General features: G+C 40.5%; 1 protein-coding gene across 5 annotated transcripts in view; it reads left to right on the top strand.

Annotated features, from left to right (window-relative positions):
- The window catches only part of LOC126241704 (scoloptoxin SSD14-like), a 588,477-nt gene that overhangs the window by 533,370 nt on the left and 31,161 nt on the right, over positions 1–23,946 (top strand). For all 5 annotated transcript variants that reach the window (XM_049948033.1, XM_049948032.1, XM_049948031.1 and 2 more), the window contains 3 exons: positions 1,175–1,386; positions 14,178–14,370; positions 14,763–14,963. In XM_049948033.1, coding sequence (XP_049803990.1) covers positions 1,175–1,386; positions 14,178–14,370; positions 14,763–14,963 — 606 coding nt within the window. The remainder of the gene's footprint in view (positions 1–1,174; positions 1,387–14,177; positions 14,371–14,762; positions 14,964–23,946) is intronic.

Raw genomic sequence — 23,946 nt, 5'->3', positions numbered from 1 at the left:
TAACACTGGAAGTGGAAGAGGGGAACTCGCGCCTTCACCGCGCAAGCGTGTGGTGGGGGAAAGACCAAAACATTTTTTACGACCTATTTATATATTGTAATAATATTAGCAACTACTAACGAGAATCAGTGTATTTCAAATTTTCATACATGAAAATACAACTGGAGCAGCTCTATTGAAGCTTTCTAAAGTTTTATGTAACTTTCTTTCCTCCACCAATAAGAAGCGGGGGACCTAGTGGCAAACCGCTGACGCATGCGCCACAGAAGCTTGAAATAGCCGCAGCGGCAAGCACGAGCAGCGTTTATTCTGTGGGCAACCGTTGTGGTGATAAGTCGTTACAGCCAAGTTACTTTAAGTTTTGGTATTCAATATGTCTGAAAGCCATTTTGACGAATACGAGCATTACAACTACGAATACGATAAGCATATATATTCAGGCCATAGCGGAAAACAGCGTACGAAGAAAGAAGCTAGTGAACACACAAACCATTTCGATCCTTGCGGACATTCAAGGAAGATTGTTACGAAGCTACAGAATGCGGAGCAGAAGAAGAAGGAACCTGCAAAAACTGGCGGCGCGAAAGTCCAGTGACGTGTAATTTGGAACTCTTCGGACTGATTATATTCTTCGGTATTAAGAAAGTGGACTTTGAGTAGAACAATGTGGAAGTGTTCGGAGTGGAAGTGATGTTCCCACAGTTACTTGAAATTCGCTGCGTCCATCAGAAAGCGGAAAAATCAGTGGAGTGAGAACTGTGCCTCGCCTTAGTCATTGTCGACGATTTTTGCCTTTGTGTACGAAGGACTTATTTAATATTATTTCGCGTCATGAACTGTTTTCCTTTGTTTTGGGAAAAGACTGTGATTTGTCTTGTGTGTGCAAGCTTCGTATTGTAATTCTGTAAATTAAATTTATTGTTGAAATGTATCTTTGTTTATTATTTCATTCGTTTTGATTTCGTTGCTCTTGGATGTCTTGAAGGTTGCCAGGTTATTTGCAGTGCTGGGGTTGGTCCTCATTTTCGTGGACTGGTTAAAAATATTCTGTGCCTCATTTGGACACGTTTATCTTGCATACAAATTGGTTATGCATTATCACTTGATTTTTTTTAAATACGTGTTATTTAATGTTGCATTGTCCATTGTGAATGCATGTTTTTGATTTTTGTAGAGATATTCTTCTGAAGAATGGATCTGTGGTTGATGCAGCAATAGCAACTTTGTTTTGCAATGGAGTTGTGAACTGCCAGAGTATGGGTCTTGGTGGTGGATTCTTGATGACATTGTACATAAACAAAACTGCTGTTACGCTCAATGCTCGTGAAACAGCTCCAGCGCAAGTCCGAGAAGAACTGTACGACGACGAGAGCAAGAGCCAAATAGGTAATTGTGAATTTAAAATGATTAACTCGTTGAGAAATACTTGAGTTGTTCTGTCTTGGAACGCTATCTACAGCCAATTCTCTTCTCCAGGTAATGTAGATAAATCGATCTGACCCTCATATGAATGTCATATTATTGGTTTGTTAGGTTTTCTGACGAAAATTAACTCCTTCGTTATCCCATTAGACTGTCGAGCACTATTAACACTGAAGTGCTCGTTTGTATTGCAATAATATATTCGTTCCTTGAAGGACCTATCGTCAAAATGTCGTGGTTTTGAGTCTTCCTTGTTAAATGTCAGCGAGTGGTAGTACAAATCATAATAAACTGTAATGTTAACTAAACTTTCCAATGAGGTCAGTGAAGTAGAATGTACGTCTGTATATGGATTCTTGAAGGACATGTTTGTCTCTTATTTTTTTTTTTTTTTTTTTTTTTTTTTTTTTTTGCTCCTAAGTTTCAGAATACATTTGACAGTTAAAGGAGAGAACTATTGAATGATAAATTATGCCAGGTAAGTCAAAGGCACAATAATCCATTATGGTCCTTAAATGAGCATTAGGCAGTAATACTTTGTGTGTTGTTAATGGAGATAAGGGTGCAGAGGGAGTTCTACATGCATACAGGTTGAGTACAGCAGAAATTCATAGCTGAACTTGTGCCTCCTAACGTCCTGAGAATGTAAGTCTCGATGAGCTACCTTTTCCAAGTTACTTATAAGAGCAGTTGTGAGGTACTTACGTACAAAATCTTGGTTAGTGCATGTTACAAGCCGTTTCAGTGGACTGATCTATACATCCCATTAATACTTTTTTAAGTTGTGGTGTGTTTATATCAGTACATCATAGGATTAAAGCAAACCAACCAAGGTGAACTGACCATGTACAGGGAGTCTCTATTGGTGGAAAGAGATTTAGGGTAAAATTTGTGATACAATACGCATACAATCAAAATAAATTTTAGATCTACTACTCAAGAAATATCCATAAATGAGCTTAAGATCTGATGCAGTTATGGAGGCAGAAAGAACACATTTGAACTGTAAGTTGATTATTACTTTCTGACAGTGGCAGTAACTTTAGATATGAGTAAGAAGGCAACAGACATGACTTCCAGATGATAAAGAGAAAAATATTGTTAAAGCATTAAATCTCCAGTGTGTCATTATTTGGCAGTGCATTTAAATCTTAAAGATAGCTTCATAATATTCTACCATAAACCTACCCTTGTGAACAATTGCTTAATTCATAGATGATATGTTTAGGTATGCAATTACAGCCGGAGAAAGGCAAATTATCTATAAATTTGGTTTTCATCTCTGTATTTTTCAACACAGTGCTTTGGTCTTTTGTGATTATCAGGACTGGTTGACATACTCTGATGCATACACTTCAGTACTTTTCTCAGAACTCCATATGCTGTTATGTTTCTCAAACAATGAAATACAAGAAGTAGACATGCGAAGTTTCTGGGACTGCAGAGATCACATCAGTTGAGAAACTACTGCATAGAATTAATGAAGCATCTTGGTTCAGCAGTATTCCCAGTACACGTGTTAAAAGGGAGGTTTAAAAATGAAAAAACTAATTTATTCTGCATATTTCCATTCATTGTTTTGCTATGGAATAATTTTGTATCAGACTCAAAATGACCTTCGTCATTAAAATATTTCTCTTCTCACAAAGTATAGTCAAAAAGCATGAACATAACACTAGGACCAAAAACTACCTGTACAAAGATGTCAAGGAAGTTATGGGTGCACATGCAGACGACAATCTACTAGAGCACAATAATTTGACATTGTCCACTGGATGACGAACATTAATCATCCTTCACTTTAAATGTCAGTGGATTTTAAAACTAAATTAAAAGATAGTTGTATTGGGCAACTCATATTCCGGTGAAGAATAATTCCCCCCCCCCCCCACACACACACACACAAATTCTTCAAATTAATGTTATAGATTATAATTAAAATTAACACTCTGATACAGTAATTTGTCGTTTCATTATTGTAAATCTTTTACATCCCAAAGAACCTCTCCTTGGGATCCATGGAATATGACTAATGTAATGTATGGGCTAATGTTACCACATTTTTATCATATTAACTCTTGGTGAGTGTGAAGTTATCATGCCAATAGTTACTTAACTGCCACGCTGATGCATCAAGAACAGCAGGAAGAAGAAAATATTTGCGAACCCTGAGAGATACAAAATTGAGGCTGGATTATTGTGTGTGTGTGTGTGGGGGGGGGGGGGGGGCGGCTGCACAGTACTGAATAGCGGTAGTTTCAGCAGTGCAGTGCAGCAGGCAGATGGTCTAGCTCAAATAGATAACTTCACTTAAGTTTACTCCAAGCATAGTAGGAAGGTGCCACGTCCAGAGATGTACTTTTTGCTTTCTGTTGTGCATCTCACTTTTTTAGAGTGAAATATTGTAAAATTTACTAATGAAATAGCAGGTGGGCAATGAAACAAAAATTGATCTTCATTGGACTGTGTAATTGTATAACAATGTGGTTGTTGCAGGAAGTCATGCAGAGTCCTTTAACTTTAATGGTGTTTCTCATAGAAATTGGATAAACAAAGATAAACTTTCACTACTTTAAGGGATATTGCATGGTCAATAAATGTTGTAGAACATGTGGTAATTGTGTGCCCTTGCTACGAGAAAGGGGATAAAGTATGAAAAAATTGCTTTATCAGTAGAAACATTTTTCAGTTACAGAAATCAGAATAGATAATTTAAATAACTTTCTATTCACCAATGACAGGAGGACTGACAGATCATTTTTAAGAAAAAGTTGATGCCTTGTGTATGAATTTGCAAATGTAATTTGTAAATGTGGGATACATTGAGGTGGCCTTAGTGTCAATTATATTTGTCTGCGAGTATAGTCAAAAAGTAAATTGTTTACTTCGATCCTTACATTGCAACTGCTTAACTGAGGTCTCAAATGAAAGGTAAACAGTAATAGTCGTGTCATTTGAACTAGAACATCTCAACTTGAATGTAAGAAAGATTTAGATGATAACTTGGCAGTGATTCTAAAACAGCTCTTTAAAAGACATTGTGAACTACCTGAGTGTATAAGCCAGGGTGGAAAATGTGCATAGTAAAAAAGTGGACTGTTGTGTGTATGTGTCAGATCTATTTATGAGCAAACACGGACAGAAGAGCTTTAACCTACACGTTTCTCCATAAATGTTTTATCCCTCGGCAGCCGATAAGAGTATTGGGAGGGGGGAGATAGAGGGGAAAGACATAGTCGAGGAGATGCTATATGTGTTTGTGTGGTCAGTATTACAGTTGGTCCAAAAGTACAGGCTCTCAAGTAATTGAGAAAATGCCCAAAACTGGCAATTAAATTAAGCCATGCATAAAAGGTATGAAGCAACACTACTCAGTGTAAAAATAAGGTATGGATATTAATAAAATCAGTGTTTTTGGTTTGGTGTAAAGCAAAAACTGGCAATTAAAATTCTTCTCTTGTAACATAATCAACAACTATAATTTCTGCAAAGCCAGCAAGTACATCTAGCTTTAGATTAATTGAAGAATTGCATTTATGGATTAATTACAGCAGTGTTCATAAGTTCATCACGCAGACACCGCCTGCGCCCCCCCCCCCCTTTATGCTGTGTTCCAGTGGTATTGAAACTTATAGAGACTGTGATGAATAGTCAGTGTAAAGTATTTCGGAAAAGAACCCTCTGTCTTCAGTGGTAGTGCAGTTCAGATAATGTTTGAGTAGAATTAAAACTGCTTTGTCAATTAATGCCCTGTGTTCCATGTGACTGGAAACCGGATCAGTCAGTCTTGCAAGTGGCCAACTGCTACTGTGGACTTGGTCCAGGTGATATACAGTGGCTGCAAAATGAGCAGCATACTTGTTCATAATAATACCACAGAAGGGAAGAGCTGTTTGGTGGATATATTTTGATGGAAGAATGAGTGGTGAGCAGCGGTGTTGTGGTAGTTTTCGCAGTGGCTGACAGTTAATAACGGCTTAAAGAAAATATCTCTCAGTAATAGTAGTAGTAGTTTCCCAACAGCTTTGCCTTGTTAAGACAACACTATCACATGTCACTTTAGTGTTATGCATTTAGCAACAAGCTTCATTTTGGAACTGAATATTTCATCGGATGAATACATGTTCACCACTAGTTAAAAAAGAATTTATACCTGCCTGCACCTTCTATTTGTGCAGTTGTAAAAATCATTTTCACATATACTGAGCTCACATAAAATGATGTAATTCCTTATGTTGACAAAAATAAGATTATATTGGCTAAAAATGACAGAATTAGGGATTCATTGGTAGTAAGGCTGCAGCAGTTTATCTTTTGTTGAATCATCAACAGAAGCAGCAGCAATTAAAATAAATGAGTAATGGTAAACTAAAAAAGATGTAAAATAACAATTTAAAATATAAGTGAAATAAACAACTAGACTAGGCCTAATAATGAATGTTTAGATATTTTATTAGGTATATTGCCAGTACTCTGACAGCACATAGTGTACAGTTTGTTTTCCAAAAAAATTGTATTTCAGAAACCAGCTTTATTACAAATGGATGTATGTAGCCTTCAAGCTGCTTTAGTTTATGTTGTAACAAAGTGTCATCAAGATTGACAATTGTGAATGTTTCTTCGTTAATGTGCCCCAGGGAACTGAGTTGTTCATACTGTATGTAAATGGCCTGGCAGACAATTTTAATATTAACTTAAGACTTTACGGATTATGCTGGTATATATAATGAAGAACAGTCTGAGAAAAGCTATGCAAATAGTCAGATCTTGACAAGATTTCAGAAGTGTGAAGATTAAAACTACTACATTTAAATGTTCAGAAATGTAAAGTTGTACGGTTCAGATAAAGGAAAATGTCATATTGTATAATAGCAACTTCAGTGGGTCATAATCGGATTCTATGAACTTTTAAAATACGTGGGTTTACTGATGTACAGAGATATGAAATGGAATAATTTCTTAGGATCAGTCATAGATAAAGCACGTCATAGACTTTGGTTAAATGGTAGGACCCTGGTGAAACACACTTGAGACTACAAATGAGATTGCTTACAAAACACTTACCTCATTCTGTGATATTAGTGAAGTGCATAGGACCCCCTCCTATGTAGGATTGCAGATATGGAATCTATACACAGCAGAGGACAAATTGTCAGAGCTTTGTTTGTTCAGTGGGAGAGTGTCACTGAAATTCTGAAAAACCTGAAATGTTTGACAGACACAGACTATCCTGCAAAAGTCTACTTTAAGAAGCAGTGGTGGAGAGCAAGCAGTGAAGAAAAGCACATTGACTCATTGAGCGAGGTTGTGTGTGTGTGTGTGTGTGTGTGTGTGTGTGTGTGTGTGTGTGTGTGTGTGTGTGTGTGTGTGTGTGTGTGTGTGACCATTGCACAAAGGTCACACAAACCTGTCAGGTCTCACATGTGCCGGTTGGCTACACACATTTGCAACTCCTGCAACGTTGAAATGTGCACATAGTCTCATTCAAGGTGATTGATGGATCTCTATCTTGCTGCACAGTTGGATGTCTCTGTTGGTAGTGCTGACACAGTCGTCCACCAGTTGGGGTAGGCCTACTCAAATGTGTGTGCCCACTGGTTTCTCACCGCCTAATGGAAGACCATAAAGAGCAATGAAGGACCATATATGTGGAAGCAGTATGTGGATGATTGGCAGGTTATTGATGCAGCAAGACACTGGCCCCCAACGTTGACCATCAAAGTGGTGCAATGCAGGCATACAGGCCCTTCCAATAAGGTGGTGTAAGGCTGTCACAATGAACATGGATTATGTTGAAAAGTAGTGTTTTGTAGCCAAAAGAATGGGGAATAATATGGTGTATTAGAATCATGAATAAAAGCATCCTGCTTTCAGAACAAAAGTGTGTTGCATTACTTATTGATTGCCCGTTGTATGTAGACCACACAAGCTCTATGCTTCATGGGTACTAAATCCAGAGATACTGGAAATAGTACATACTTTTTGTAGTTTAAAGTTATGTATTGTAAAAGGGGCTTACAATGTGAAGCCGAGGTAACAAGAAAATAGTTGTTTTGAAACAAGCCAACAAATGATCAACATACAATTTAGGTGTACTTGAAGCTGTCTGAGACATCCTTTCATAGCGTTTCCCATAATTAAATGGTCAAGTGTTGTATTGTAGTCATTTTGATTGTACTCATTCACTAATATGCAATATAGTCATAGATAGATTCAGTGGAGGTGTTTTTTATCTCTCAGTAAAGTACACAATACATGATACGTCAACTAATAGAGCTAACATTGTAGTGGCTATCAAAATTTTCTACAGATTAGCCATTTGTTGTTTTATACAGGTAGCAACTTTTTTTGGAAATCTGTTTAAATACTTCTTTTGCTTTACATTAGCATTGCACTTTTAAGTAGTAGTTGTTTGCAACCCAGTGGTGCAAAAAGTCTGTCTCTCTCTCTCTCTCTCTCTCTCTCTCTCTCTCTCTCTCTCTCTCTCTCTCTCTGAGAGAGGCTTTTCTTGTTCATAATTCTTTAATGAACATTTACATTCACCTTAATCTTAAGAACAAACAGGGGGCATATCTTTGAATATGAAGATGAAGCTGGATAACAGAAATAAATGATACTGTACACACTACAGTAATGGCGTTAAGTCAAACCATTGGCTTATTTATATTGCAAGAAGTAAACTTTATTTTAATGACACTTTTTCTTCTGACTGAGCTGTTTGTCATACATTGTCTGCAGTGTGTGCACCAAAAAACTTTACATTCATGAAATAACTCTTGCACAGATGCAGTCTTACCTTCATAACAGAAAACGGATAATCTCATTACAGAGGACCAGTCAGGACCTCTATGGTTGCCAGTATAGGAATGCAGACTGTGGTGATAGGGATCTGTCAGATGTCCGAAGTCACAGGAAGATACTGTTAAATGAATACACGTTTGTTGTTCGTAGATACACAGTTACGTTCTTTAAGGTTGCTGGTAGCCAGGGGAGAGGGGAAGCTCACGCAAGACTGATGTGCATTGACATTTGCGTGCGTCAGCCTCTGCCACCGCAGCAATGGAACTGCACGTGCTGCAGGCAACTACATAACATGAGGTTGCTCATCACACACACTGCGGACATTGCCTGTGCGGTCTTGGTAGCGAGCAATGCAGCTAGCAGGTTACCAGAGTGCTCTCATTGATGTTATATACAGCAGTCTGAGAAAGGCACCCAACAGCTCTGTACAAGCTGACTGTAGTCGTTGGTGTCTGATTGTGGGTGCAGATAGGGGAATGGCAGCTACTGTGTTCTCCTGGGATGATGATAGCTTGGCAGTTTCCCAGGTACTGTTAGCTAGGCCTCTAGGGGCCCTGATGGTAGGAGGCAAGTAAGTCTTCTCATCAGTGGAGGCAAAGCCAGAGTGGCAGCAGCCAAGTTCTTCAGACCGGACTGGCAGTTGCATCGTAGATCGAAGTCGTAAAGATGGAATGCAGGTGGAGCATGACAGTTCCCATCTTGGGACTGGTTAGCTGCAGATGTAAGAACTGGGCTTTGGAAGTAAATAGTATATGTATCAGTTGGTCTATGCCAGTGATGTTACCATGTGGCAAGAATGACTGAATGTGCCCTAGTTTTCTGAATTAGTCAGCACTCTGCACTGTGCTTTGGTGTCACAGCTCCTCCTATCAGGCTTTGTTTATTTCTGCAATATCCTTGTGCTGTAAAGCCATTCATATGTAGGACTTGCACATTACTTCACTGTGTCTTTTCAACAGAATGACGTTTTGCTCTAATTTCAGTGACATCACTCTGCTGCATCGGCAGCTTAGTCATCCCCATGTTACTTACAATATTAGCGCTTCTTTTTTTGTTGTTTTCCAGTCTAGATATTGTGCTGTAGCCGGCATTGTCTTCATCTCTGACACTGTCGCTGGTCAGGGAAAACTTCTTCACATCCCATAATCTTCAAGTAATCAATGTAGACAATGTCAAAAGTCTGACTATGGATGTCTACAGTGGTGTAGATTGTTCATGTGTTTGACTAAGACAGTTTTCAGAATGATGCTAATGTACTGAAATTATTCAACACAGTTGTCACTTAGTTTTATTCACACAACCAGTTTCAACTAAATTATGAATATGACAACCCTTTATCGTGGGCAAGACCAAACTGTTAATATTTTCAGCTTCATACTAAGATGTACCAGTTTAATGGATGCGACTGCATTGTGTTTGTGCTAACACTTCAAATAAGCAGCTGGAAAAAATGTACATACAGTTTGTTTTATTAGGGGAAAATTGCTTGTGACAATCATTCATATGGTATATTTGGAGAAAGAATTATTTTAAATGTAAGTAAATTACTGCCTCTTTGAAGCTAATTGCTGTGCCTTTCAGCATTCATATGATACTTTAAAGTTCTGGGTGGAATTAAATTATGGAAAGGGTAAGGATAACTAACAATGTTATGAAAAGGGTAGTTGCTACTCACCATAACTCTGGTAGCTGAAGTCACACTGCGAGCAGCAGTGCATGGTGGGAGTGTCAACCAGATGGTAGTGGTAAGGAGGAGGCTGGGGTGGGGAGGGGTAGGGGTAACAGGGTAGCAGTGGGGAACGGTAAAGTGCTGCTTGTGGGAGCAGGGACAAGGTGGAGCAGGGACAAGGTGGAGAGAGGGTAGGCCAGCTAGGTGCAGTTGGGAGGGTAGGGGAGGGGGGGGGGTAGCAGAAAAGGAGAGAAGTAAACAGACTGGGTGTATTGGTGGAATAGAGGGCTGTGCAATGCTGGAATGGGAACAGGGAATGGACTAGATGGCTAAGGACAGTGACTAATGAAGATTGAGACCAGGAGGATTATGGGAATGTAGGATATATTGCAGGGAGAGTTCTCACATGCACAATTGGAGAAAGCTGATGTTGGTGGGAAGAACCCAGATGGCACAGGCTGTGAAGCAGTCATTGGCATGAAGAACTGCCCTCAAATCACTCCGTTATCTTAACAGAATTTATTAACCTCGAACTCTGCCTCACAGTCATTCCTCAAATCCCTCAACATGCAAACTAACCTGACATCTGCAGAAAGAACCACAATCCACCACCTAAAAACTGTTCTCAATTTAATAATCCTACCTGCTGACAAAGGCTTCACCACTGTTGTTTTGAACCACAAGGATACCTGGCAGAATGAGTCTGCCAGCTGTCAGATTCTTCCGCCTACAAACCCTGCCACAATGGCCCTCATTAAAAATCCAGTAGGATCTCAGGTCTCCTCAAATCCTTAGGACCATCCCAGATCCTCTTCCCTCAGCCCATCCCTCTGCTCACCCCTATCACTTCCCGCACTCCTACCTTGTACATGCTTCCTAAACTCTATAAACCCCACCACCCAGGATGCCCCATTGTGGCTGGTTTCTGTGCCCTCACTGAGAGAATTGTTGATTTTGTAGATCAACACCTTCAGCCTCTTACCTGCAACATACCCTCTTGTGTAAAATATAACAACCATTTCCTCCACCGACTTTCTACAGTTTCTGTTCCTTTACCACACGGTGCTCATCACTATTGGTGCCACCTCTCTTTACACTAGCATCACTAATGCCCGTGGCCGTAACACTATTGAACACTGCCTTTTACAATCCTCAATGGATTCCAAACCATGTCTTCAGAGGCCCAAAGTGATTTTAAGATTGACACAGTACACGAAAAGTTGTACTCCAGATTTGGTTTTTACAACTTTGTTTTCATCTATTTTAATTATGTACCATAGCTTTATCATTATTTATACAGATGGATCCCAGGAGGAGAATGCTCTCTGTTGTTCTGCAGTTTTCCCTGATAGGGTTTTTAAAGTGTGTCTTCCAGAACAATTTACAAATTATGATGTGGAGTTATATGGCATTCTGATGGCACTGGAGAGGGTTCACAGAGATCCCTGTAAGAGTTTTCTTGTCTGTTCCAACTCTCTTAGTGCGCTGCAGGCACTTCACCAAATGTATCCGGTAGATCCACTGATTCAGCTCACCCGTGACTCCTTACAGCGGCTCCAACACCATGGCAAGGTGGTGATCTTTTGCTGGGTACCTGGCCACATTGGAATACAGGGTAACAACATGGCTGATAAAGTTGCCAAGGAAGCATGTTGGGATGGTGCTGTCTATCAATGTCCCTTCCCGTTGCATGCCATTATCTCATTTTCTGACAGATGCATCATGCGTTAGTAGGAGACTGAATGGTTGCAAGTGACAGACAACAAACTCGGTCGCTCAAATTGACCACAAAGGCTTGGTGGACTTAATGTCAGCCTTGCTGCTGGAAGGAGGTTTTGCTTATTGGACTGCGCATCGGGCATAGCCCTTTCACACATGGCTTCCTCCTCAGGCGGGAGGATCCTCCACCATTATGTGAAGTTTGTAGAGTGCCACTTTCAGTTCAGCATATTGTGGCTACGTGTGTTCCGTTTACTGATATTAGGGCAGCCCTCAGTCTCACTGGAGATCTGCCCACCATCCTCACAGATACAGATTCCAGTGTTAAGAAAGGTGAAATTTTGTGCACTGTCAGGCCTCATCCCTAAACTGGTGGGGAAGGGCGGCAGACTTTCATACGCTATAAACTGCTCTGCATGTGGGGACAGCCTTCGTCCCCACCCATGAGATTTGCATGTTGATTTTTCATCAAGGTGCTGATGAGCATGATGTCAAGTGACCCTCAACCCTAATAATGATGATGGTAACCAAAAACCACCTCCTTAGTTGCCATGACCAACTATATCCTCCTTCACAATTGCTTCTCTGAAGGCAGTACCTACAAATGAATCCAGGATACGGCTGTGGGCATCTGCATGGTGCCAACCTGTTCATGGCCCATGTAGAGGAATCCTTACTGAACACCCAGAATCCCAAACCCCTCACCTGGTTCAGATTCATTGATGACATCTTTGCAATTTGGACACTCTATCCACATTCCTCTAGAATCCCAACACTTTCTCTTCCCATTCGCTTCGCCTGGTCCTACTGAACCCAATAATCCACCTTCCCCAATGTTGATCTCCACCTCAAAGATGGCTACATCACTACCCCTGTCCGTTTTAAACTTACCAACCACCAGCAATACCTCCATTTAGACAGCTGCCACCCATTTGTACCAGGAAGTCCCATACAGCCTAGCCTCCCATGGCCGTCGCATCTGTCATGATGAGCAGTCCCCCTCAGAATATACCGAGGGTCTTGCTGAGGCCTTCACCGTCTGTAATTACCCTTCTAACCTTATACAAAAACAGATCTCCCAAATCTTACCTTTCCAATCACCCACTGCCTCCCAAAGTCGCACCATCTGGCCAAAGAGGAGCATTCCCGTTGAGGCTCAGTACCACCCAGGGCTGGAACAACTGAATTACATTCTCAGTCAGAGTTTCAAATTCCTCTTGTCATGTTGTGAAATGAAAAATCTCCGACATTCTATCCTTCCCACCCCTCCCACAGTGGAATTTTGCCACCCACCAACACTACACAGTATCCTTGTCCACCCCTACACAACTGTTACCCCTTTGTAGCTTGTATCCCTGTAATACACCTAAATGCAAGACCTGCCCATACATCCTCCCACCCACCCTACCCTCTCTCCACCTCGTCGCTGCTCGCCACCCACAAGCAGCACTCTACTGTCCCCCACCACTACCCCTGATCCTCCCCACCCCAGCCTTCTCCTTACCCTCACCACCCGACTGCCTCTCCCATCACGTGCCGACAAAGACCTCATTGGTGGAAAGCTCACTTTCAGACAGTCTTAATGTTGTTCCTAAGTGCGACTTAGTATCTCCACTATATGGTGAGTAGAAACTATCCATTTCATAATATTGATACATTCCATCCTGAAGATAACCGGACTTGGCTTGAAAAAGTGACAAGAGGAGTAGATAAAGAGGTGTACAATGAAACACGGAATGATGGGAGAGAATGACAACAGTTTGGGAGGTGGAGATGGCAAGGAATGTAGGAATGGGGCACTCCTCAGCTTGTCCTAATGCAGGCAAGGGAAGTCCTGCTTTGTATCCTATGAAATAGGTGACGTGGATGAGTAAGTAGGAATGATAGAATGAAGAGGGGCATAGTGGGGGGGGGGGAGGAGTGCGAGTGTAGATTAATGGATAGATTGATCACACTACAGTGAATCAGGGAGGCATGGGGGTGCAGGGATGGTGGTGGATGTAGGACAGGATTTAATTTCAGATCGAGGCCATGGGGATTCTGGGATTAAATGATGTGTTGTAAGGGCAATTCTCATTTATGCAGTTGAGGGGAAGTGATACTGGCTGGCAAGGTCAAGATAGCACGGATTGTGAAGTAACCTTTGAAGTTGAGCATGTATTGCTCTATCATTGAGTGTAACTTTGCTTTGCACGGGATTGTTAGTCTCTTAGGCTTTAGAAAGGATGTTGTCCAAAAACTTTGTGCATGCCAACCATTCAGCACAACACAATCATTTATCAAAACTTTAATTTAATAAAAATTAGTGTCTTCTACATTTAATTAGAAAAACTATTAACACAAATAGTCAGTTTTATAGTGGAGGTGATCTTGTGGTTCCCACATTTTGGTTTGCAGTGTTTTATATATTTTTTTGTGTTCAGCCCTCCTTTCCTTCCCTTATCCTCCGTCACCCTCCTCTCTACCTTCCTCAACATCCCTTACCCCCCTTTTCACAGTTATTTTGTTACTACTTTATTTTGGTAGTGAAACATTAGGAATACAAACACATTTTTTCCCTACAAAGGTGCACTAGCAGTTGGTGTTCCTGGAGAGCTGAAAGGGTATTGGGAGGCATACAAAAGATATGGTAAACTACCTTGGTCTGATCTGGTGGCACCAGCCATAGCAGTTTGTGAAAGTGGATACAACATGACAAGGCATCAAGCTGATTCTCTCATTTTCAATGCTGCAGCTGTTAAATCAGATCCAACATTAAGGTGAGTTCATAAATTGAAGTTACTGTAAAAAAAGCTTTTTATTGTTCTGTGGATATATTGACTACCTCTCTTTTTTTTTCCATGCGTGTACATGTTTTCCTACATAATGCTGAAAAATACATCAGTCATATGAGTTACCCCCAACCTCATGGTTCAGCAATTAGCCATCTCTCGTGGCCTGAAAATAGAGAATATTTTATTGGCTACCATTTATGAGATGTATTCCACAACATTGACAGAATGACAGCTTGACTTGATTCTGTTTTTAATTTAGTCTGTCTCTGTGATCACACACATCACTGTTTTTTGTACTTGGTTTTATTCTGAGACATACTATTTTGAGCGAACAAGGAATCAAAAGAAAGTAATCCATATGTCTCTTACTTTCTCAGTGAAATATTTATTGATCCAGCAACTGGGAAGTTCTATTCAGAAGGTACTCTCGTAAAGCATAATAAGCTCTGTGAAACACTAAAAGTGATCTCAAAAGAGGGTGGAGATGCGCTGTATACAGGCAGCTTAGCCGAGAAGTTAGCTGCAGATATACAAGCCAGGGGTGGAATCATAACTGTTGATGACCTCAAGAACTACAGGCAAGTATTAAAACAAAATCCTCTTTATTTACCATTGTTAGACATGGAAAACAGTGTCACTTCCAATTTCTCATTTTTTCTGTTTGTAATATAATCTGTAATCATAACTGGTAGCAGACAGACTTTACTAAATGCTTGTGTAAAATCTACTAATAAGACTGTTCAAATTATTAGAGGAAAATGTGTATCAACATCTGGTATGTTAAATCTATTTAGATACAAGCAGTACCTGTGATCTTGTTTGCGTGGCTTGAAAACTTCACTTTTAACCTGGGCAACAATTAAAATCATTAAACATCTGCTAGCTGTGCTATGCATTACGTCGTCAGGTGGCCACTCAGAAGGAAGTGAGTACTGATGTCCCAGTATTTTCGAGTGAGGTACACAGATGGCAGTTGTCATTTGTGGATGATGATTTCAACTCGGCACATACACCGAGACATGTTAACGCAGTGCAAGTTGTGTGCGACAGGGGTCTGTTTGATCCAACAAAAATGGACCTTCAGCTGTGTTGCTGCAGATGCCAATGTGTTATCCATAGGTAATGGACATGGTACGGGGAGATGTCAATAAACTAGGTGAGATGGACAATGTCACTGACGCATTAAAACCCGAACTTCAAGACCGAGATCAGGCTGTCTTCGCATTGCCACGTTGTTGAGATACTGCCAGAGCACTGAAAGATGACCTCAGAAGAGCCACCGGAGCCAATGTGTCCAGTCAGACTGTAATGAATGGTTATGAGAAAGGATCTTCTGATACAGACATCCCGTTTGAGTCTACCATTTGACAAAAATAACAACTTGCAGCTCGCTTTCAGTTCTGACATTCTCATGTCAACTGACAATTTTGTCACTGATGAAACATGTTATTCACAAAGAAGTCCATATATTCTCTGGTGCAACTTGCTGGCCAGGTTCATGTTTGAAGGCCCATGGTGAGCCATAACTGCCAAATGTTGACCACAAAATTGACAGATTCGGTCAAGGTTCTGTGGTGCTGTAGGGAGACTTCAGCATTGACAGCCATATTGATCTTGTTGTTGTCATCCATGTTCATCTTATCACCAGGCAGTACATAGAACAGATCCTGTTGGACCATATGGCGACTGCTGCGTAAGGTGGTGGCCCTGAATTCCTTCTAATGCTAGGGCCTATGTGGCGGGTGGCGGCAAGGATGAAGTACTGGAATGGGTGATAGATACCACACTGAGGTAATGGGATGGGCGGTGGTGAGTCCCGTCCTAATCGCCATGATGCATGTGTTGGACTTCTTTGACAGACCTGTTCATGATCATCCTATTCCACTACAGACTCTCAAAGAATCCTCATGGCCTTCCCTTGAAGAATGTGAATGGATACCACAGGGTGATCTCCGTAGAAGTATTCAGAGCATACCATGTAGGTGTTGGGCAATGATAAATGCTCACAGAGGGCATACACATTACTGCAGTTATCAAAGGCTGATGAAAATCACCTAGGGTTGCAGAATGAATGAATGAGTGAGTCCATATTGTTTTCAACACCTGTCCTTTTTATGTTAATGATTGAGGATGTAATGATGTTTTATTGTGTACTTAATTTGTGAAAGGGTTGGGGTGTGGAATGTCACAAGCTTGAATGTGGTAGGGAAGGTAGAAAATTTGACAACGAAAGTGCAAAGGCTCAATCTAGATATAGTAGGGGTCAGTGAAGTGAAATGGAAAGAAGATGAGTATTTCTGGTGAGATGAGTATAGGGTAATATCAACAGCAGCAGACAATGGTATAATGGGAGTAGGATCCATTATGAATCGGAAGGTAGGGCAGACCATATGTTACTGTGAACAGTTCAGTGATAGGGTTTTCTTATCAGAATCTACAGCAAACGAACACCGACAATGATAGTTCAGCTATACATGCCAGCTTCGCAAGCTGAACATGAATATAGAGAGAGCCTATGAGGATATTGAAAGGGTAATACAGTACATAAAAGGAGATGAAAATCTAATAGCCCTGGGGGACTGGAATGCAGTTGTAGAGGAAGGGGTAGAAGAAAAGGTTACAGGAGAATATGGGTTTGGGACAAGGAATGAGAGAGGAGAAAGACTAATTGAGTTCTGTAATAAATTTCAGCTAGTAACAGCGAATATTTTGTTCAAGAATCAAAAGTAGAGGAGGTATACTTTGAAAAGGCATACTTTGAAAAGGCCAGGTGATACGGGAAGACGTCAGTTAGATTACATCATGATCAGACAGAAATTCTGAAATCTGATACTGGATTGTTAGATGTACTCAGGAGCGGATATATACTCAGATCACAGTATAGTAGTGATGAAGAGTGATGAAGTGGCAACAAACCGACTGTTCACGTTGGTGTGTAGAATGTAGGAGTCTGGCGACATACCACCTGACTTTTGGAAAAATATCATCTGCACAATTCCGAAGACTGCAGTAGCTGACAAGTGCGAGAATCACACAATCAATTAACAGCTCACGCATCCAAGAATAATATGCAGAAGAATGGGAAAAAAATTAAGTACCGTATTTACTCGAAATCAAGAAGAAAAAAAAATTTCCCGAATCTAAGCCACACCTGAAATTTGAGACTCGAAATTCAAGGGGGGAGAGAAGTTTTAGGCCGCACCTCTAAATCGAAACAAAGTTGGTCCATTGTAATATGAGATACAATTTAGGTCGAATGAATGACAATACAGCTACAGTAGGTTCGAGTCGTAAGCTTAGCAGTTAAGCTTTACTAGGTAGCCATTGCTATGCGTCACGCGCTCCGTCCGTATATATACAGGTACCTTTCCTTTTTCACATGCTTCGTCTGGTTTGAATTGATTGCATATTTTGCTTTGATCTGGTAAGTGCTGATCTGTTTGTTATAGGTGTTTACGTCACTCAAAGCTGAAAATGCATTACTGTATTGTGTCATGAATTGTTTGTTGCATTCTGATAATGAGTGTTTAAGGCCTGTCCCCGCTCGCGGCATGGCTTGTTTTCGTGCGCGCTACCGCCGCTTACAATAGAATAAAAAGAGAGGAATCGTTTCATTAGCAAAACAATGGCCAGAGACTGCTATTTGTTGTTACTGCTGCTTTCTTTGATAACGATCAACAAGAACCAAATGATAGATTGCTTTTGATAGAAGACGTTCTGACCGAGAGTTTAGCGAAAATTTTTCTCCGTTTGAAAATCTTTGCAGACGCCTCTTTAGTACATTACATTCTGCACAGGAATTAGTCATCTTAGATTTAAAAATCTAGTCAATTGCCGTGCTTCGTTTCTGACTGTATCACTATTAGGCATAAGAATAATACGAATATAAACATGACATGATATGTATATTCTTCCGCGTTTGCTGTTGTCTCACCCTAGTTTCGTAGTTTATTAGGCAGATAGGATTTAAATGAGGTAGCAGCAAACACGAAAGAATACACGGCAAAATGTTTATATTCGTATTATTCTTATGGCGAAGAGAATACTGTATGTGATTCACAATTCATAAAAGTTCCTATTACCAACCATCTCTTCTCACAGGTAGGAAAAAATACAGAACGTAGGGTTGGCCATATTGACAAACATCCCAAACAGTCTTGCCAGTCGGATTTTCGTACTACATTGAAATGCTGCTGCATTCGAAGATGAACAATACGGAATTTGTATTTACTTCGTTGGATAATGTATAAAATGCAGTGGTCGAAACTCAGGCGCAGAAGGAGGCTCGTCTTTCAATTTTTTTTTAACTGACGCGGAGGTTTTGCCGCTAGTATTTATCGTTGTGCCTGCAAAGCATGCCTATGCGGCGCTACATATATTCGACGGCAGAAGTCATTTGGGGCGGCACCTACCAACATTTTTCAGAACTTCCGCTTACTTTGCACTCGATTCTAAGCCGCAGGCGGTTTTTTGGATTACAAAAACCGGAAAAAAGTGCGGCTTAGATTCGAGTAAATACGGTATGTACTAGATGACGATCAGTTTGTCAGAATTGCCTCTGATGCCTTAGCATTCCTAGAGCCATTGCGGCTGATAATGGAAGCAAAACTAAAGAAAAATCAAGACACGTTCATAGGATTTGACGACCTGGAAAAAGTGTTAAGTGTAAAAAGGGGCAAAACGTTCGAAATTCTGAGAAAAATAGGGGTAAGCTATAGGGAGAGATGAGTAATATACAATATATATAAAAGAACGAAGAGGGAATGAAGTGCTCATATTAAAAAGAGTGTAAGACAGGGACGTAATCTTTCGGCCTCCTGATCGATCTGTACATTGAAGAAGGAATGATGGAAATAAAGGTTCAGGAGTGGAATTAAAAATCAGTGTCAAACGGTATCTTTGATAAGATTCGTTGTTGGCATTGCTATCATGAGTGAAAGTGTAGAATAATTACATGGTCAGCTGAGTGGAATGAACAATCTAATGAACACAGAATGTGAACTGAGAGTAAATCGAAGAAAGACGAAAGTAATGAGAAGTAGCAGAAATGAGGACAGCAAGAAACTTGACATCAGGATTGATGGTCACAAAGTAAATGGAGTTAAGGAATTCTGCTACCTAGGCACTGTGAAGCCTAGTGCAGGGGTGGCTCAGGTGACTGACAGCATAGGGGAGTTACGTAGGAATTTTACGGAGGAGGACCAGGTAGTGATAGTGGGTGGAGCAGGGATTAGTCTTGATAGGGATGGGGAATACGATGTAGGTGGTGACCTGGTAAAGATAGCTTACTCAAACTGGTGGCACTAATGTGCATTTCGCGCAACTGTTTCAGCATCATGATCGGCCTCATCTTGATGCAGCTGTTAGGTGCTTTAACTGGGGGCCGAAGCAGGTACTGATGGCAGAGGGCATGTGTCACATTGCAGTGGTACCACTTGAGTCTGTCAGTATATCCTGGTTTCGCTAGGCAAGGCCTCCACCTCAATAGGTATGGGAAGGGGAGACTGGCAAAGCTTATAGGTGACATTGTAGTGGGTGGTGGTGGGATCACACTTGGAAAAATTCCTGTAATGGTTGGTGTTAGAGCTGCACCTTTTTTAGATTGAAGTCAGCTGATAGAGGGACTTCCTTTAAGCAGGTATGCCTAACTGAAGGCAAACCTTCAGAGGACATCATGTTTCTAAGTAGAGAAGGAATTAGCATATTTCATCAAGATATAAGAGGTATTAGAAAAAAAGTTAGTGGACTGCTTATAGAGGTTGACTCTAAAATTATTGGTATACCGGAGCAGCACTTAAATAATTTGACAGTTCAGAGGCTTCCTTTACCAGGATACAGATTAGCTAGCTGTTTTTGAAGGAGTTCCTTGCGGAGTGGGGGAGTTGCCATGTACATAAAAAAACAGTATTCCATTTGAGTCCATAAACATATCACAGCACTGCAATGAACAGATATTTGAATGTTGTGCAGGGTCAGTTGAATTTAGTGAAACTAAACTTCTAATGGTTGTTGTTTATAGGTCCCCTAACTCTGACTTCAGAGCATCATTTCTGCTCAAGCTAGAGATGGTTTTTGATTCACTTTGTAGGAAGTACCAGAAATTAGTTATGCGGTGACTTCAATATAAATTTTGTATATGAAGGTGCTAGAAAAAGGATGTTGGTAGAACTCCTAAATTCATATGATCTGATGCAGATGGTGTTTTTTCCAACTAGAGTGCAGGGGAACAGTAGTAGCACAGCCATAGACAATATTTTTATTCATTCTTCATTACTAGATGGGCGTTCTGTTAGTAAAAGGGTGAATGGCCTTTGACTTGTTGTTGTTGTTGTTGTTGTTGTTGTTGTTGTTGTTGTTGTTGTGGTCTTCAGTCCTGAGACTGGTTTGATGCAGCTCTCCATGCTACTCTATCCTGTGTAAGCTGCTTCATCTCCCAGTACCTATTGCAGCCTAAATCCTTCTGTATCTGCTTAGTGTATTCATCTCTTGGTCTCCTACGATTTTTACCCTCTACGCTGCCCTCCAGTACTAATTGTTGGTGAATTAAATAAAAATTTAGTTTCTACAGGGAATCGTATAACTTTATTGACAAATGCCTTTCTGAGATTGATGTCTGAAACACTCCTGTATGATAAAGACAAGGGGGAAATTGAGTCAATAATTAAATCACTGAAGACTAAGGGCTCTCATGGTTATGATGGAGTGCCTAGCACAATATTAAAGTACTGTGCTGCACACGTTAGCCCTTTATTTAGCAATATTTGTAATTTTTCCTTTAGGAATGGTCAGTTTCCAGAACGATTAATAGTACTCGGTAGTAAAGCCGCTTTATGAAAAGGGAGAAAGGGATAATGTAGACAATTTTAGACGTATTTCTATGCCATCAGTGTTTGCTAAAGTTATTGAAAATGCTGTGTATATAAGCATAATTGATCATTTTATACCACATGATTTGCTGTCAAATGTACCGTTCGGCTTTAGAAGTTGTTTAACAACTAAAAATGCTGTATTCTCTTTTCTCTGTGAGGTACTGGATGGATTAAACAAAAGGTTTCGAATGCTTGGCATGTTTTTTGATTTAACTAAGACATTTGATTGTGTTGATCACAAAATATTGCTCCAGAAGTCAGACCATTACAGAACACGGGGAGTAGCTCACAATGGGTCACCTCTTACTGTAGCAACAGACAGCAAAAGGTCATTATTTACAATGTTCAGAATGACTATGATATGGGGTCTGAGTGGGGTACGGTCGAATGGGGGTTGACCGAGGGATCTGTGTTGGGGCCACTCCTGTTCCTTATTTATATAAATGATATGCTTTCTAGTATTATGGGTAACTCTAAAATATTTCTGTTTGCTGATGTATTAGTAAAGTATGTTGTGTGCAACACTGGCAAAGTTTCGAATAGTGCAGTTCATGACCTAAGTTCATGGCTCGTAGAAAATAAAGAAATCCTAAATAACAGTAAGACTCAGTTTTTATGGTTTTTAACACACAATTCAACAAAACCGGACATTTGTTCAAATTTCTAGGTGTTCAGATAGATAGTAAACAGTCATGGAAAGCCCACATTCAGGATCTTGCTCAAAGACTTAATGCTGCCATTTTTACTGTTCGAACGTATCTGGAGTGAGTGTGTGTGCAACACGAAAATTAGTCTACTTTGCTTATTTCATTCGCTTACATTGTATGGTATTATATTTTGGGTAACTCTTCCCATTCTAAAAAGGTACTTTTGGTTCATAAACGGGTGGTGTGGGCAGTAAGTGGTGTAAGTTCATGAGCCTCTTTTTGACCCCTTTTCATGAGCCTGGGTATTTTGACATTGGCCTCTCAATATATACGTTCCATACTGTCATTTCTTGTTAACAATATTAGCTTATTCTCAAGAATAAGCAGCTTTCACTCAGTTAATACTCGGCAGAAATCAAACCTGCATTTGGATCTTAACTCTTGTGCAGGAAGGTGTGCAGTATACTGCTGCATCCATTCTCAGTAAGCTACCACAAGAATTCAAAAAATCTTAGCAGTAATCCACACTCTTTCAAATCGAAACTGAAGAGCTTCCTCGTGGGTCACTCCTTCTATTCTGTCGAGGAGTTACTTGAAAAATTAAGCTGATTCTTGCTACACTGTTTATTGCGTTTTCTTAAACTTATGGATTGACTTTTTTCAGGTTCATAAACATATTAGTTTTGTCTGTTAGTACATGAAATTACAATGTAAAATAATAACACATTCCATGACCTTGGAGATTTGCTCCTCAATTTGGTCTTATGGAAGTTGATGTGCAAATAAATAAAATAGGCAGTAAAACAATGAATGGCACACAGAGCGAGGAGGACATCAAAAGCAGAGTAGCAATGGCAAAAAGGGCATTCCCGGCCAAGAGAAGTCTACTTGTATCAAAGATAGGCCGTAATTTGAGGAAGAAATTTCTGAGAATGTACATCTTGAGTACAGCATTGTATGGCAGACACGGACTGTGGGGAAAACTGGAACAGAAGAGATTTGAAATATTTGAGATGTGGAGCTACAGATGAATGTTGAAAATTAAATCGACTGATAAGGTATGGAATGAGGAGGTTCTGTGCAGAATTGTAGAGGAAAGAAATATGCAGAAAACAATGATCAGGAGAAGGGACGGGATGATAGGACATCATGTTAAGACACGAGGGAATGACTTCGATGGTACTAGAGCATAGAAGGCAGAAACTGCAGAGGAATACAGAGGTTGGTGGAATACAGAGGTCGGAATACATCCAACAAATGATCGAGGACATAGGTGGCAAGTGCTACTCTGAGATGAAGATGTTGGCACAGGAGAGGAATTCGTGGCAGGGTGCGTGAAACCAGTCAGAAGACTGATGACATATACATATATAACACACCCAGTCCTTAATTATTGTTCAATGGAATATGTCGGACACCCATGTTCCCCTAATTCTCTTGAGCAGTGTACGATGCAATTTGAGAGTCAGTGCCCCTGTATTAGTGTACAGAGGTCACCATGTGGTATCCCTTCCTATTCTTAAAGGAGAGCCCATGAGAATTCTTGGATAGTCTGTCATGGAATAGGATGAGCCTGTCAAGTGTGTCCCACATATGCACCATGGGGGTTTAGGTTGGGAGTCACTGCCAGCCATTCCGTTATTACTTTGCTGTCCAGATTTTACAAGGCATCCTTGCTGACACCCACCACATAGGCCCTAGCATTAGAAGGAATTCAGGGCCATCACTATATGCAGCTGCCACCAGGATCTGTTAGATGTATTGCCTGGTAGTAAAGTGACCGTGGACAACAGCAAGATCCGTATGGCATTATAGAATCTTGGCCGACTCTGTCAATTTTATGGACAACATTTGGCAGGTAGAGCTCGTCATGGGTCCCCACATATGAATACAGTCATCACCTTGCATCAGAGGATATCTGGACTCGTCTGTGACTAACATGGTTCGTCAGTGACGAAGTTGCCAGTTGACATGGGGGCAGCAGAAATGAAGGTGAGCTGCAAGATGATGTCATGTCAAAAACCAGAATTAAGAATGGAAAACAC

Source organism: Schistocerca nitens, chromosome 1 (genome assembly GCF_023898315.1).
Source record: "Schistocerca nitens isolate TAMUIC-IGC-003100 chromosome 1, iqSchNite1.1, whole genome shotgun sequence".
Lineage (NCBI taxonomy): Eukaryota > Metazoa > Arthropoda > Insecta > Orthoptera > Acrididae > Schistocerca > Schistocerca nitens.
This window is presented reverse-complemented; position numbering and strand designations above follow the sequence as displayed.